Source organism: Oryzias latipes, chromosome 6 (genome assembly GCF_053564925.1).
Source record: "Oryzias latipes strain Hd-rR chromosome 6, Olatipes_Hd-rR_3.1".
Taxonomy (NCBI): Eukaryota; Metazoa; Chordata; class Actinopteri; order Beloniformes; family Adrianichthyidae; genus Oryzias; species Oryzias latipes.
The window spans coordinates 1,472,793-1,487,291 of record NC_136242.1 but is presented as its reverse complement, the minus strand read 5'-3'; the positions used below and the strand labels follow the sequence as shown (position 1 = coordinate 1,487,291).

General features: G+C 44.3%; 1 protein-coding gene across 8 annotated transcripts in view; it reads right to left on the bottom strand.

Moving 5' to 3' along the window:
- The window catches only part of mical2b (microtubule associated monooxygenase, calponin and LIM domain containing 2b), a 65,646-nt gene that overhangs the window by 18,247 nt on the left and 32,900 nt on the right, over positions 1-14,499 (bottom strand). For 4 of the 8 annotated variants that reach the window (XR_013656257.1, XM_023955417.2, XM_078948186.1 and 1 more), the window contains exons 10-24: positions 13,498-13,624; positions 12,345-12,435; positions 11,851-11,998; positions 11,466-11,650; positions 11,020-11,114; positions 10,875-10,943; positions 10,252-10,377; positions 9,672-9,842; positions 9,450-9,596; positions 9,261-9,365; positions 6,860-7,207; positions 4,497-4,592; positions 4,303-4,395; positions 3,300-3,486; positions 3,095-3,168 (exon numbers count right to left, since the gene is read on the bottom strand). Coding sequence is in view for 7 of the 8 variants with exons in the window: in XM_023955417.2 (XP_023811185.1) it covers positions 3,095-3,168; positions 3,300-3,486; positions 4,303-4,395; positions 4,497-4,592; positions 6,860-7,207; positions 9,261-9,365; positions 9,450-9,596; positions 9,672-9,842; positions 10,252-10,377; positions 10,875-10,943; positions 11,020-11,114; positions 11,466-11,650; positions 11,851-11,998; positions 12,345-12,435; positions 13,498-13,624 (2,062 nt within the window). In the remaining variant the exon portion in view is untranslated. The remainder of the gene's footprint in view (positions 1-3,094; positions 3,169-3,299; positions 3,487-4,302; positions 4,396-4,496; positions 4,593-6,859; positions 7,208-9,260; positions 9,366-9,449; positions 9,597-9,671; positions 9,843-10,251; positions 10,378-10,874; positions 10,944-11,019; positions 11,115-11,465; positions 11,651-11,850; positions 11,999-12,344; positions 12,436-13,497; positions 13,625-14,499) is intronic. The other 4 variants (XM_023955423.2, XM_078948187.1, XM_023955421.2 and 1 more) reach the window with 3 other exon arrangements.

Sequence of the window (14,499 nt, the reverse complement as noted above, 5' to 3'; positions counted from 1 at the left end):
AATATAGGAGATGATCCTCTAAACGTGCTTTATTAATGTTACGGTTATTATGAAGCGCCTGTTCGCTCATCATTTTAATTTTAATCCATGTGATCAGTGCTTTTTCTGTTGAAGAACGGAGCTGGAAGAGGCCAGGACTAAGAGAGGCAACAACAACATTTAGCCTTTGATGAACATAAATTCATGCAGGAAATTCTGCAATCTGCATCTTGGCTGAACGTTAATATGTGGGAATAACATCAGCCTTTATTTTGTCGGGACACGACTGGAAACACAAATCCACGTGATGGTTTAAACCACATGTGTCAAACTCAAGGCCCGCGGGCCAAATGTGGCCCGCCATGTCATTTTATGTGGCCCGAGAGTAGAACTTTGATGATGACCTCATCACCGCACTTTTTTTTTTTATTGAAAGTTCTGCATATGGTGCGTGATTGGAACTATAATAAACACATCAAACACCTTCATCTTTGCTTATAATTTCCTTTTCCTGCCAGTCCTGTGTTCAGACTTTCCTTCTTTCTTTCAGACTGTTGTCTCCTTTTGTCCCACTGCGCCTGTCACTGTCTGTCGCTTTCAGAAGCACACATCCTCATTCTACAACAGAAGTTTCCGTCTCGCAAGGAAATATGACAAATTTACTGCTTTCTAATTATTAATTTCCATTGTTTTCATTTCCGTTACAAGCTGCGTGCGTTCTTAAGTGCGCGACACGGCCGCCCACTGGAGGATTTTGTGTTGGGGGGTATTACTGTTCTCCTTCACTCCGTAACACCAAATGTGAACGCGCGCTGTTAGATTTCCATGAATATCACTACATGTTTTGTTTGGGAACTATTTTTTACAGCGTAACCTTACGTGTCTGTATAAACAAAGGCGGAGCCTCCTGCCCCGCGTTCTTCATGGGTGTCAGGCTTCACGGCTACCGGAAAGGTGACACTGAACACTCTGCAGTCTGCTTATTACTGGGCAATACATAATATAATATGAATCTGTCTGAAGATGTCTGTACCAGAGAGCACAGGTGAAACTTGCGTGCAGCTCCAGAGCGGTCCGCTGCAGAAGAATCAACACACACCCCCAACACACGTGTGCACACCTTCCTCCTAGTCCTACACGACGCAGCGCGCTGACACAGTCACAGTTAATCTACAACACCTATATAGTTAGTTCATTAGTTAGATAGGTAGTAGTTAGTTGTTACTGTTATTTGTTAATAAAGAATACTACGTTGGAATTGTATTTATTTCTGATGCGGCCGCCGGGGGAGTGGTTCATCACCGCAGTGATAAAAAATCTGACACGTCACAGCTCTACCCGCGTGAGCATAAAAGTTTTTAATTTCTTAAAATAAAAATTGTTGTGTATTTATTCATATCTAGGGGGAATTGGACTTGAAATATTGGATTGGGCAACTAAACAGTGGGACTTAAACACTGTCCATGTAACCCAACCTGACAGAATCAAATGGAAAAGGATTTATGCTAAAGTAACAAGCAAACATATGTTTCTATGCAACTGTAATTGTCACTTTAAAAAGTTATAATAAATAAACGATGAGTTATTTAACATTAAGGAGTAGTTACATTTACTTTTCATTACATTTAGTTACATGTATAAGTTATATCTGGCCCTTCGAGGACAGACACTATGCTGATGTGGCCCGCGGTTAAAATGAGTTTGACCCCCCTGGTTTCAATGGTTTCTAAGGACTGAGCCATTCAGTGCTGCTGAAGTGTAAACCAGTTCATTGGTTTCTGTGATTGTTGTGGTAGGAATTACCCTCAATGCTTCATTCACATTTTCCACAAGACTTTCAGGCGGTACATCACTTAATCATTGTAGCTGGTGTCGGGGTTGCCTAGTGTTCATTGTAGACATGATCTTGTCTCTCAGGTCAGTTGCTGCCTCGCTCAGCATATCTGTAGTTGTTGGGGTTGTGTACCCAAGTTCAGAGTGGGAGTGTGGTATAGCATCCTCTCTGACCTGCTGTTCTGGCACTCCTGTGGTATTGCCATTGTATTGTATTGCTTCAATCTCAAGTTGTGATAGGAGTTGCCGTTTGTGGATGTTAGAGCACTGAGCTACCAGTTGTTTGGCAGTTAGCCTTGATTGTGGGTTTCGAAGCATCCATTCATTCCACATTCTCTGCATGTTACCCCCCTGGGTGGGATTACTTGAGTAGTAGCATTCTAACAGAACCTTGTTCTCACATCTAGTCCATTTCCATCTTGTTCCAGTAGCCCACTTTCCATCAGGGTGCTCTGGTCCCCCAGCACCTGACGCAGACCTTGTTTGGCCGGGCGACGTCTGAGCCGGTATGACATGTGGTTCATTGTCTCTCAAGTTGTGAGGTAGCCATTAGCGTTAAGGGTCTTGCCCAAGGACCCTCACTGGGTGATGTTAATTGCTCGCAATTGTTATGGTAATTGACTATTTCCATTAATTATATATATATATATATATATATATATATATATATATATATATATATATATATATATATATATATATATATATATATATATATATATATATATATATATATATATATATAATTTTTTTTTATTGTAAGTGCCATGAAGTAATTTTGTTTTTTGTAGGGTGAATGAATATTATTTTTATGTTTTCATTATAGGTCATGGAGTAGGGTAATCAGCTGGTGGGTCACATGGTTGTGGGCTGGGACATTATTTGACTCTCACCTACGGTTTTTCCCTGTGTAATAAGGAATGGGGGGGGGGGGGGTGAGCTGGGTTGCCGTATTTTTTGTTGACCGCTCTATATGCTTTTTTTCGCTTTTGTGCTTTTTCTTGATTCTTTGTTTTTTCTCTTTTTTGTTCACAATATAATACGTGGATTTAATTACCTTCTTTTTCAATATTAAAACTTCGTTATGCTTCATGGTTATTTGACCCAGCATCAGCCTCTCAGCGACTGTTTGGTTTTGAAGTCGCTACAATTATTATTATTATTATTATTATTATTATTATTTCTCCAGTTTTTAACAATTTTAACACCTATTGAAGCACTTTTTATGTTTTTTATGTTTGTCTGTCTGGACCAGGACTGAGGAGAAGCTGCAGTTTCTTACCGGCCTCCTCGTGAACATGCCCGGCTGGATGCTGGCCTGACGCTGAGCTGAATGCATCCTACAGTAGAACTTAGCTGTGAAGGAAAACAGACAAACCCTCAGCTCTGACACATCCAGAAGGGCTAACGAAGAGCTTCTGCTGTCCTCACAGGAGCCCCCCCCCCCCCCCCCCCCCCCAAGCTTTAGGAGTCACAGTGAAACGTACCCCCCTGAGAGTCAAAGGTGTGTCCTCCCAGACGGAGCATGCAGCGGCAGACGTCACAGCGGAAGCACTCTCGGTGGAAGAAGAAGCCCTCGGCACTGAGCCTCTCCATCACGTACACCCGCTTGGTGCAGAAGTGGCAGATGTCGCTGCCGCCGAGCCCGGGGGGGGCGTTCCGGCGCCCCACGCACTGAGAGGAAGAGGACAAGAGAGACGTGTTAGAGTCAAGTTCCCCCACAGTGGTTGGGTTTTCCCGCAGCAGCAGCTTCTACATGAGGCAAGAGGGTTTATTCAGGATCTGTGCAAACTGAATCTGCCTTGGAGGCTTCACCTGTCAATCATTTACCAATAACACTCATCAGGGGACGTATGTTACTGTTATGTTCCACATACACCATAAAACGTGCAACTGTCATCTGTGTGACAATAAAATAAGACTCTATAGAGAATAATGTCAACAAAACATTAAAATATTACGTTTTTAAATCCTGGATTTAAAGAGAAATTCATAAAACTTAGGAATATAAAAATGAAATCATGGTGGGACTGTTGTGAGATGCTGCCAAGATAAAAAAAAAAAGCATAATTGGTGAATTATCTGTGTAAAAACAAATGTTTTTTCTGCATGTTTCTCCTTTTCATGCACATTTTATTCTACGCTTCATGAATAAATCAAAGGCCATTAAGTCTTTTATCAAAAGCGCCTCCACTTTCCTCCGTTTGAACCACATAAAAAACACACATGCTCCTTTTGTTGAGTCAGTTCAGTTCAGCCACGGACTTCAGTGACTTTAAATACATCAAGTAGCACATCAGAAATCAAAGTGTTGTTAAGCTCAGAGCCAAACGTCATGCTGGACTTCCACAGGCCCCAAATGCTGCTGCCATCAGAAACCTGCTGGAGGATGAAGAGGGGATCAAGCAGTTAGGCAGAGTCAGAAAGAGGGCGTCTCTGGTGCTGGCGGATGAACATGCCGGCCTCACAGGGAGCCCTGGAGCTTCTTACCGGCGGGGCGTTGGGTCTGTGGTCGGTCTCATAGAGGATGGCCAGAATCTGAGCTTTGGCATTTATGGACGAAGACACTTTCCCAACTATCCGCTACAGTTGAAAAGCGACAAAGAGGGAAAAGAAGGAATTGGAGCTGACGGAGCATCAGGAGGACAGAGGAGACCCGTGTGGGCTGAGGTGCACATGTGTACCTCCTTACTGTAACTGGGAGCGCCGCTGGGACAGCTGCTCGAGCGGAACTTCAGAGCGTTTCTTCTGCTGCGCTCAGCGTCACAGCCGCCTGGACACTGAACCACAGCAGACCAGAGCAAGTGTCACCTGCACTGTGGCCTCAACACTTCGCCTCATTTTTCTCAGCCAGTGGTCCCCAACTCCCAGGCCCGCAGACCTGGTACCAGTCCGTGGGAAAGCTGGTACCATTGGCATTACAATCTGAAGGAAGGTTTATTTAGAAAACGACTGGATTCTCTCCACCACATCCAGCTCATTCTTGATGCCTGTCAAGTCGCTCGGTCACAAGTCTTAAATGTATCCACTATTTTCTTAAAGCAGCTGCACAGACCTCCAAATTGAAACCCAAGCTAGCCAAGTTACCAAAAAAACAAACATATTTGAAACGTTTATGCAGCAAAGATCCAGTGAGGAAACAGAATTGGAGCCTTTATCTTTAAAATACAAGAAATCTGCATTTAACAGACAAAATCCAGAGTCTTTACTCCAAATAAGGATTTAAAATTGTTCCCACAAACTATAACAATGCAGAATATTCAGCAACGACTGTCTACTGTTTCAAGGATGCAGTTAATAAAGTCGTTGAAACGGTGGATTCATATTTATATTTAGAAAATACCAGTTTTAGTGACACCCTAAAAGTCAGACAAGGCTAAAGCTGGCGTCTGAGTTTTTTTTAAGCTTCCCCTTTTTTTGTTATTTGCTAAGGGGAAATCAATCTCCCATTTTAATAGTTCCTACACAAAATCTAGTGAACAAATAAAGTTCAAAGCAGCTGCAGGTATTTTACAGAGCCTGGAAGAGGCCGGTCTGAAAATACTGTCCGACATTAAGGCGGCTGAAGGCCTGAGAAAGGTTGGGGACCACTGATCTTAAATGTCAGCTGATGAAAGACAAACCACTGTCCTAAAAGAACATTTAGTTTAGACCAAAATGCACCAACTAAAAGCTTTGCTCTCATTTATGCCATCAAAACTCCTCTCCCCAACGGTGCATTGTTTCAGTTTACCATTTAGTCAGAACAGATCAGAAGCAGGCAGCATAATCAGCATGAACGCCTTCAAAAAGGAAACTTTTGTTTGACCTTAAGCGGTTTGTCCAGGTCTACTCGTGGAAACAAAGTGCAAGAAAATCTCGAAGTGAAACCGGTTTAATCCTAGTAACTGATGAAGAATGTACTTCATTTAGATTTCAGAAAAACTCATTCATAAAAGCGTTCATTTTTTTCCCTTCAGAGTTGAGTTGGGTCAAGCTGGTTCCTCCAAAGCATCTAAAGCTCAGCAGCAGCATGAACTCATTTACATTTCTAAGACAAAAAATATGAAAAATGAGGTGTTCTATTATTGTTCTGATGGGGAATCATGCTTCTTTTTTATTGATTGCATTCATAGATTCGATTTTTGAAATAAGCTCAGACCTCATGATTGCCTGCAGCATCTTCTAGTATAAAAAATCTTTTTATACTAAATACCGTCTTGCCTCACTTTATCACAGTTCATCTTTGACGGTCTCCACGTTTTGCAGATTTTCTTTTTTTAAACCGCTCCTGATTGGCTGTTGACTTGTCAATCAATCTCCATCATGCCGTTTCTCCTGTACAGAATAAGTTCTGTGATCTTGATCAGATCTTTGTTTTCATTCTATAATCCTGGACTTATTTTTCTGTGAAGGTTTTGAGAGTTTACACAGAAGAGTGTGTAGTGAGGAGTTTTGTATCACAGACTTGACCCATCGCAGCTTGTTTCTAGAACCTAACTCCTGCATTAAACAATGAAACGCTGTATAACTAATCCTCCTTTGTATTTTCCGATTAGATCTAGAGTACGTGAAGCGGTTCTGTGGTTCTCCGGTTCTGGACCGGTTGGTCGGCTCCGACTGATTAAAGCGGTTTGTTGTTTTGACAGTCGTTCCGTGTCTGCCCTGCTTGAACCCAGCCTTTGCTAAGAGGAACCAAAGTAAAAATGAAAAAAGTAAGAAAACAAATGCACCTCCCATGAGGAAGAGGTGCTGCTCTTCATCATTATCTACTCAAGTCAAAAACCAAAACATACAGTCTTTGGACCAGATTTGGCAGATCAGACTAAACGGGTTTGAGTGAACGCAGCAGCACCTAAGGAGACGGAGGGAAATGAGTGGGGATCCAGATTCTCCCACTAGTGACAGAGTTTGGAGCAGAAGATGATGAACGGGTCCCGTTTCTGACTTAGGCTGGACGGAGCAGCGTTCTTCATCACATGGGGAACATGTTGAGATGCATCTGACGCATCTTCAGCACGTTTCACACAAGTTACGCCAAAACAGACCAGCAAAGGAACAATGTTACCTTCATGCGGTCATTTTCGCCTAAGTTCCTGTGGTCTGAACCCCCCCAGGGGGCGCTCTGAACCTCCTCCTGCTCATTTGTTCTCTGGAGGTCTGAGTCAGCAGAGATCTTCAGAGCCTCGTCAGTGCTGGGCGAACAAACAGTGGCAGTGTGAAAGGAGGACTTTTTCCTGGAGGAGGAGGAGGGTGGCTGAGCTCTGCCTTTATCTGCAGGGGCAATGAGAGAAAAAGCAGCTTGGGCGGCGGGGTCAGGGACGGGGTGGACCACAGGAAAGGTCTCAGAGGCAGGCAGAGGAGCGGCAGGGGGAGCAGGAGATGAGGATGAAGAAGCAGAGGAAGAGGATTTGACCTGCAGGTGTTTAGGAAAAGGAGGAAACTGCAGCATTCACACAGAAGAGAACTGAGAATTCTCACAATCTGAACATTTAGTTTGTGTTTTGTGGATCTGGTTGTCTTCACCTCAAAAAACACAAGTTTGGGACAACTCTAGAGACACAAATAGACCCCTTTGCAGTGACGTCACGCCATTGTTTGCCATTTTGGGCGTCAAGCACACATGGTTTGGATACATCTAAAGGGCCAAATCAGCAACTTTGGATGCAGAGAAATAGCCACCAATCTCATCATGTGATACTGTTGGTTGTCACAACAGAAAAACTCCAAATTCAGGCTTCCAGTGTTACCGATTTCCACAGAATGAAGGCAGAAAACGCGGGTCGCTGCAGTCAAACCACAGATGTGGCAGCCTGCAGATAGTTAAAAAAATAAAATCTCAGATTTTTTTCCACACCACATTCAATTTCTAATTTCAATCGACTTTTTCTCCCTCCTTTTACTTTCTGTAAGAAAATTCACGGAATGTATTTTCTCAAAAATGAATCCCAATTTTCCTCAAAATAAATCTTTATTAAACAATCAGTTCAAATGTATCCGTAAAATTGATTTATCGACCAACCTTAGGAAGGGTATCATTTGGATTTTAATCCAGTGACAATCTGTTACTTTTTGTTTTTAACAGTGACCTAATTATGGAAAAAAAAAAACAACCTTTTTTTCCAAAAACCTGCATCTGCAAATTGAATTGACCAATACCAATGAAAATGAAATTCAAAATGAGCCCTGTTAAACTTTAGGAAACTAAAGCGTGAATGGATTTGATTCATTCTAGTTTACTTGTTTGTTTGGACACGTTTCATTTAGACTTGATGATCTGGAAGAAATCCAGGAATCTGGAAAACTTCACTGTTGCAGACTCTGCAGCCTCCATTAAACACAGAGGAAAACGCTCAAAGGCAGACAGTTGGGTGAACAAAAGATCCATGGCGGCGGTCACGATCGCTTATGACTCCCAAAATGGCGGCGGTGGTGTTCATGTAGGCCAGGGCTGGCCAACCCCGGTCCTTTAGAGCAGTGTTTTTCAACCAGTGTTTCTTTGTGTTTTTATGATTCTATTAAAGATATTTTGATAAGAATAACGGGATACCGTGATTTAGCTGCAGCTACAACTGTGTAAGGAAAAGTCCCGCCCCTTTAACTGTCTCCACCAATCATTCTTGAAGGCTTAATCACATGTCATCAGTCTGACCAATCAGAAGTGGTTAAAGTCTTCACTTCCTTGTTTCGATTTAGCACAAAAAAGTCTCTCTGTTCTAAGAAAAATACCAGCTAAAGCTCGTCTTTAGCGGTGTAGCTTTCCACAGAATCTGGTATCAGACTGGAACAAGTGAACAAAACAATGAAGCTCAGAGACGCTGGTCCTTCTGCGGTCGGCGCATTATCGGCACTACATCTCCCATGATGCATTAAAGTGACTGTCTCTCCTCTTAACGTCTTAAAACAACGAACACACATCAAACAGTTTTTGAATCTTTTGACTTAATTTTTAATACATCTTTTAGAAAAAAACAGCTGCAGCTTCCAGCTTTTTCTGCAACAATTATCACAAAAATGCATGTGAGATTGCAGAGCGGCTGTAGATCAATACAGACTGAGCTTTTTCTTTTTTTTTTATTTATCTATTTTTTTGGATGCTGGTGTGCCGCGGGATTTTTGTCAAGGTTAAAGTGTGCCGTGGCTCAAAAAAGGTTGAAAAACACTGCTTTAGAGCCACAACCCTGCCGGTCTTCCAGTCCTCCCTGACAGGCTCGTCCCTGATTGGCTGACTCCAGTGATTCCACATCCTGATTGAGGGAACACACCTGATGCAGGTCGTCAGCACCAAGCAGTCCAGAGACAGATGGAAACCACACAGGGTTGAGGCTCTTGGGGACCAGGGTTGGCCAGCCCCCATGTAGGCGATGTGACGTCATGTGCAAGCGGTCTTTGACCCCCTCTGAATTGACCCCCGGCTCAGAGTGGTGTTATTGTGGAAACTGGTTCTTCTGGTCTGTAAAAGTCTGAACCTGCCAGCTGCTCACAGGAGCACCAAACACGGAGGAGAGCAGCGCCGCCCTCTCTGCTATGCTCCTCTTTGAAATCTCTCTGATCGATGCTCCGTCGTTTGTCCTCTGAGGAGAAAGCGGGAGGGGGTGGGGGGGTCAGTGGAGGGAAATGGAGGAAAACTACAGGCTCAGGTGAGGGATGAAGGTAACCTGCTGCTCCAAGGCGGGATCAGGACTCGCTGCAGTGGGGGGGCCGTCAGCCGGCGACGGAGAGCGGCTCCAGACACTTTCAGAGGGAGGGGCTTTGGGGGGGGCCACAGGAGTAGGATTCTCCAGTAAGCGAAGGTAGACAGAAGGCTGGGAAGCAGAGGGGCAGGAGGGAAAGGTTTGCTGAAGCCTTCTGTAGAGGAGGGGGCCCGATGACGAGCTTACCTGCCATTTAGGAGGAGGAGGAGGAGCCAGGGAAGAAGGAGCAGGGGTGTCTTTGGACTTAGCAAAGCGGGGGTTCTCTCCCTCCTCCTCTTCCTCCTCATCTGACAGAGGATGTGTTGGGGAGGAAGACTCAGAGGAAGAAAGAGAAGGACTGAGAGGATCCTCAGTGGACTGTTACGAAAACCAGAGGAAGAGGAGAGGAAAAACAAAAAGGGGAAGGAAATAAACTGAAAGCACTAAAGTTTTAAAAAGAAGTGAGCACTGAAAAAAAACCAAGTATCAAATGAAATGAAATGACGATTTCATATTTAAAATGTTTTATAATGTAAAACCCAGGGAATGGATGAGGGAGGAAGGAAAAGTTAAAGGTGAGCTTTGAGTTCAAAGCACATTTATAAAATATTTCTGCAGAGTTTAGGCTTTGTGGAGTCTAAACTTGAGCCTTCCAGCCTGTTTGAAAATGAAACAAACTTGATTTTAAATCACAGATATTTGCTCTGTCCTCTCAGGAAAAAACAAACAAAACAGAAGCAGAAGATGAAAAAATGACGTTCTGGTGTTCTTCCAGCTCGTTCCTCACCTTTGTACGCGCCGACCCCGTTAGGTTCTCCTCAAACTTGGCCTGCAGCTGGGTGGCCAGAGAGCGAACCCTGTTCTCCTGTAGCTCCACCTCCTCACAGGCAGGAGGCGCACTGTGGCAGGACAGCTGTGATGGAAGCAGAAACCTGAAGAAGCTGAACTGTGGGACATAGACTGAAGCTGTGTCCGAATTCCCACCCTTACTACCTAAAAAACTATCTATGTAGTGCCCTGGATTTTAAAAGCAATTCGGACACCATGATCACTACTTTGAATTTTTTTTTTAAATGGCAAATACGACGTCGTCGGTTTCACAAAGTTCAAATCTAATTTATTGAGAGTTTTGTGATGATTATTTATGAATCCACTGTGTTATGAAGATAAAAACGTTGATGGTTTATTTTAAAAAAAGTATTTTCAATACATTTTTTTTGTAAAAATTGTTCCGACGCAATGCATTGTGGTCTACATTCACCGATCTAGTGAGCATCGATGCACACTGCCTTTTCGCAGAGACTTCAGGGAAGTTTCTAGGGCACTTGATTTGGGAACAGTAGATATCGAGCACTATGTAGTGAGTAGTGAAGGAATTCAGACACAACGTGTGAGGCTGACTGATCCCACCTCTGTGAGGTCGTTGTTTCCTTTGCGCCTCCTCTTGTGGACAGAGTCCTCCTCCTGAGGTTTGTCCTCCTGTGACGACAGCAGACATGTTCAAACTCGGGCGTTTTCTGCCAATCAAGGAGGTAAAGCAGAACGGCAGCCTCACCCTGGGAGTCCTCTTCCTGAGCGGATGAAGTTCTGGCAGATTGTGGTTGGTGTCATCTGAGTTTTCTTTGACGTGCTCACCCCTCTCTTTTGAACCTGGAGGACGAACAGCAACCGAGTTAAAATGAACAAAAATAAATACTCAATTAAGGAATCTGTGCTCTAGAAGGAACAGAAGCAGAGCCTACCATGGTGCGGTCAGACGTTCTGAATAAACGGCAGACCTGTCTGAGTCTATCATGGGTTTTACTTTTTTACTTTACTCTTTTTTAACATGAGAAATTCACAATAAAATCAGCAAAAATGCTGGCATCAATGCAAAGATCTGGAAAGCAGCTTCAGACAGGGTGCTTAAAAATTTATCAAAAGACTGAGAATTCATGAGGACGGAGCTCGCGGTCCCAGCTGGTGATCAGACTCTGACGGTGCGTGAAGGTGAAGACTGACCGTTTCCCGGGGAGCTCCTGAAGGCCTCGTAGAACTTGGACAGGTATAGAACCATCAGCAGCTTGTCCGGTTGGGCCATCTCGCTCCCTGTGGTCACCGGCTGGATGCCGAACTCTCGCTCCGCCATGTCGAACGCCAGCTGGTTGTTGACCGCCACATCCTCCTCCTTCAGAGAGTCGTAGTCGCTGAAATCAGTCAAAAACAATGTTTCCACCAGGAGATTTAAAATAGTCACAACAAGGACGACATCAGTGCATCTGCTGAAACAAGTCCTGAGTCCTTCACACCCTTGGCACCCATAAAGACAGGAACCCTCTTGGAGCTGTCCATTCTCTAAGGTGAACTCCATTCATCTGCAGGACAGACCTCGTCCTCTGGTGCTTACATGAGGTCAGGCCTCTGCTGGTGTATGAGCGCGCAGAGGGCCAGGCCACTCCTCCAGGAGGATGTGAGATCTCTGACATCAACCCCTCTGTACCCGCGGGTCTGATCCTGACACCAGGCCAGCAGGCGGCCGGGACGCACCTCGGACTCTGCAGAGGAACGGAGTTTGTCAGAAAGCGACAGCAACACAGACGACTTCAGACGGGACAGAGACGGACGATGATGAGGGTTCCTCAGTGGGAAATCGGGAGAGCTTCGATTCTTTCAGCTGAGTGAGGACGCATCATGGTGATGGAAAGCTGGTCACTGGAAACCGAAGGAGTCAGACTCAGGCAGAAGCTCCTTCGTCAAGCAGCACCGACGTTCCTCCATCCGTGTGTGTTCCTCTATCAGAGCAGCTTCACCGTCACACATCTGTGCTGAAGGTCCTGAAGGACCCCAGCATGTGTGCTTTTCTAGGGTTTTGGTGCTGGGACTGCAGTTTAGCAGACTCACCTTTTCTAAACAGGTTGACAGATCTTTGAGCTGGTGCTCCGTTTTCCAACCGATCGTTGTTGTGGTGATCGCTGATATACAGGTGACGAACCTGCAGGAGGAAGACAGAAGCAGAAGCTAATGCGTTTATAAGGCTGCAAGAAATTAACTATTGATGGGACAATTTTACAATTCTTTCACCCAAAATTGCTTAAAAATTTAAAGCAAAAACTCAACTAACCAATAAAAATGACGTTTCTTCAAAAACAAATCTTGTTTTTAAAATAAAGTCGATGAGTGAGCTCTGAGATTAAAGATTAATGTTGAAAACTGGCTCCAAACAGCACTGTGTGTGTGTGTGCGTGTGTGCATGTGCGTGTGTGCGCGTGTGTTCCATCAAGATGGTCAGAAAGCTGCCGTTTTAATTTCAGAGGGACAAGGTGAGTCAAAGCATCCACTTTACACATGTCTGTACTCAACTGACATCCCATAATTATCCATAGCGTTTTCTTAGGATCCCCTTTGCAGCTCAAACAGCTTCAGCTCTTCTAGAAGTCTTTCCACAGGTTCAGAGGGGATTATGGGAATGCTCAGAAGTTCTTCACTCTGATTCATCCCAAAGGTTTTCTGTTGGTTGGAGGTCAGGACTCCGTCCAGTTCTTCCTCCCCTTCTGTGTCTTCATGGACCCTAACTGTGCAGCCATGTTGGAACAGCAAGGGGCCGTCCCAAATTGTGGAATATTTAGCAGTGTGGAAGCTTCAGGAGTGGATTCGTTGTACAGGAGCATCCCAGAAGCACGCTGGAGTTCACTGAGAGCAGCTGGTTCTTCACAGATGTTTGGAGAAGCATGTCTGTATGATTTAAACTAGCGGTGGACGTGGAGGACACTGGAATGAGTGAACACGCTTCAAAATAAAGATGTGTTGCATATTTGAAATCTGGATACAAAACCTCCTCGTTCTACAGTTCAGGCGTTTGCATGTTGAGCTGTTTGCTCACAGAAAGCAGCACTTTGCATCTTCACCGTGTGTGTAAATGTGTGTAAAGCTGCAGGTTTCTGCTCCACAAAGAGGCTTTTGGATCAAAACACAGATGAAGCAGATCCACAGTGATACGACCTGATCTCAGTCTGGTCTAAACAGGAAACGTGGCGTCTCAGAGGAGCGCTCTGACCTGCTGAGGCCGCACGCGGCTGGAGTTCAGGTTGGGGTAGCGCGTTGACGGGTCTATGGAGTACTGCTCAAAGTTCTTACTGATGTTCTCTGTGGTGGTCTGAGGCAGCAGGCGGTAAAGGCTTTCCCTGGAGAAGACAGGAAAGACTTTTAGAAACTGCTCAGCAGACACTTTGTGGAGCCTTTTAAGATCACATCATCATTGCAGACTTTGTCCAAGAGGAATGCTTGCGATCCCCCCCCAAAAAACAAATACCTGATGGAAAAAACGTTGAACACATTCAGAATCTAAAACTGTAAAAACCCCAAATGTTTGCCCTTCATTCTAACCATGAACTTTTGTTTGAACTCCAGATTTTTGTCATTTTATTCTAAAATTGCAGCTTTTTGTGGTCATGTTGTCCGTCGGCCTGAAGCGCCCTCTGCTGCCACATTCCTAAAGATCCCCATTTTTTCCTTTGCTTTCTTCTGGCAGAAAACAGCAGAAATACATGAGGAGAGCATAAAGGAGCTGCAGAGTCTGGATGCAGCTAAAATGTCAAAATAGAAAATAAAAAACCTGGACATTTTGAAACTAAATTCCCCAAAGAAAGCAGTAAGATGCACAGGAATGCATTGCTTTGCACAGCTTAGAATTGTGTGAATTTTTAAATCGTTAAAGTCCCACCCTGACCATCCTTTGATCTATTGTCAAAGTGTTTCCAGTTAATTAGCGTTGTGCTATTTTAGCCAAAATCAAAAAAACTTGTCGTTTTCTAGACATAGTTTCTGCAGAGCAGCAGGAGTTCATCAGAAAAGCACCTCTGAGTTGTGGGCGGGACTGCTGATGCAGAGTAGGCCCACCCCCACTTCCCATCATCCGTCCGTTTATTGGTCTCCCAATAGCTTACAGCTCCTCACACCCCCAACCCAACATTACCAGAGAAATAAAAATGGCGAGCAACCCTGCAGTGCAGCAGGGAGCTTTAGGCCCACCCACCATATTTTCGATGGCACAAATATG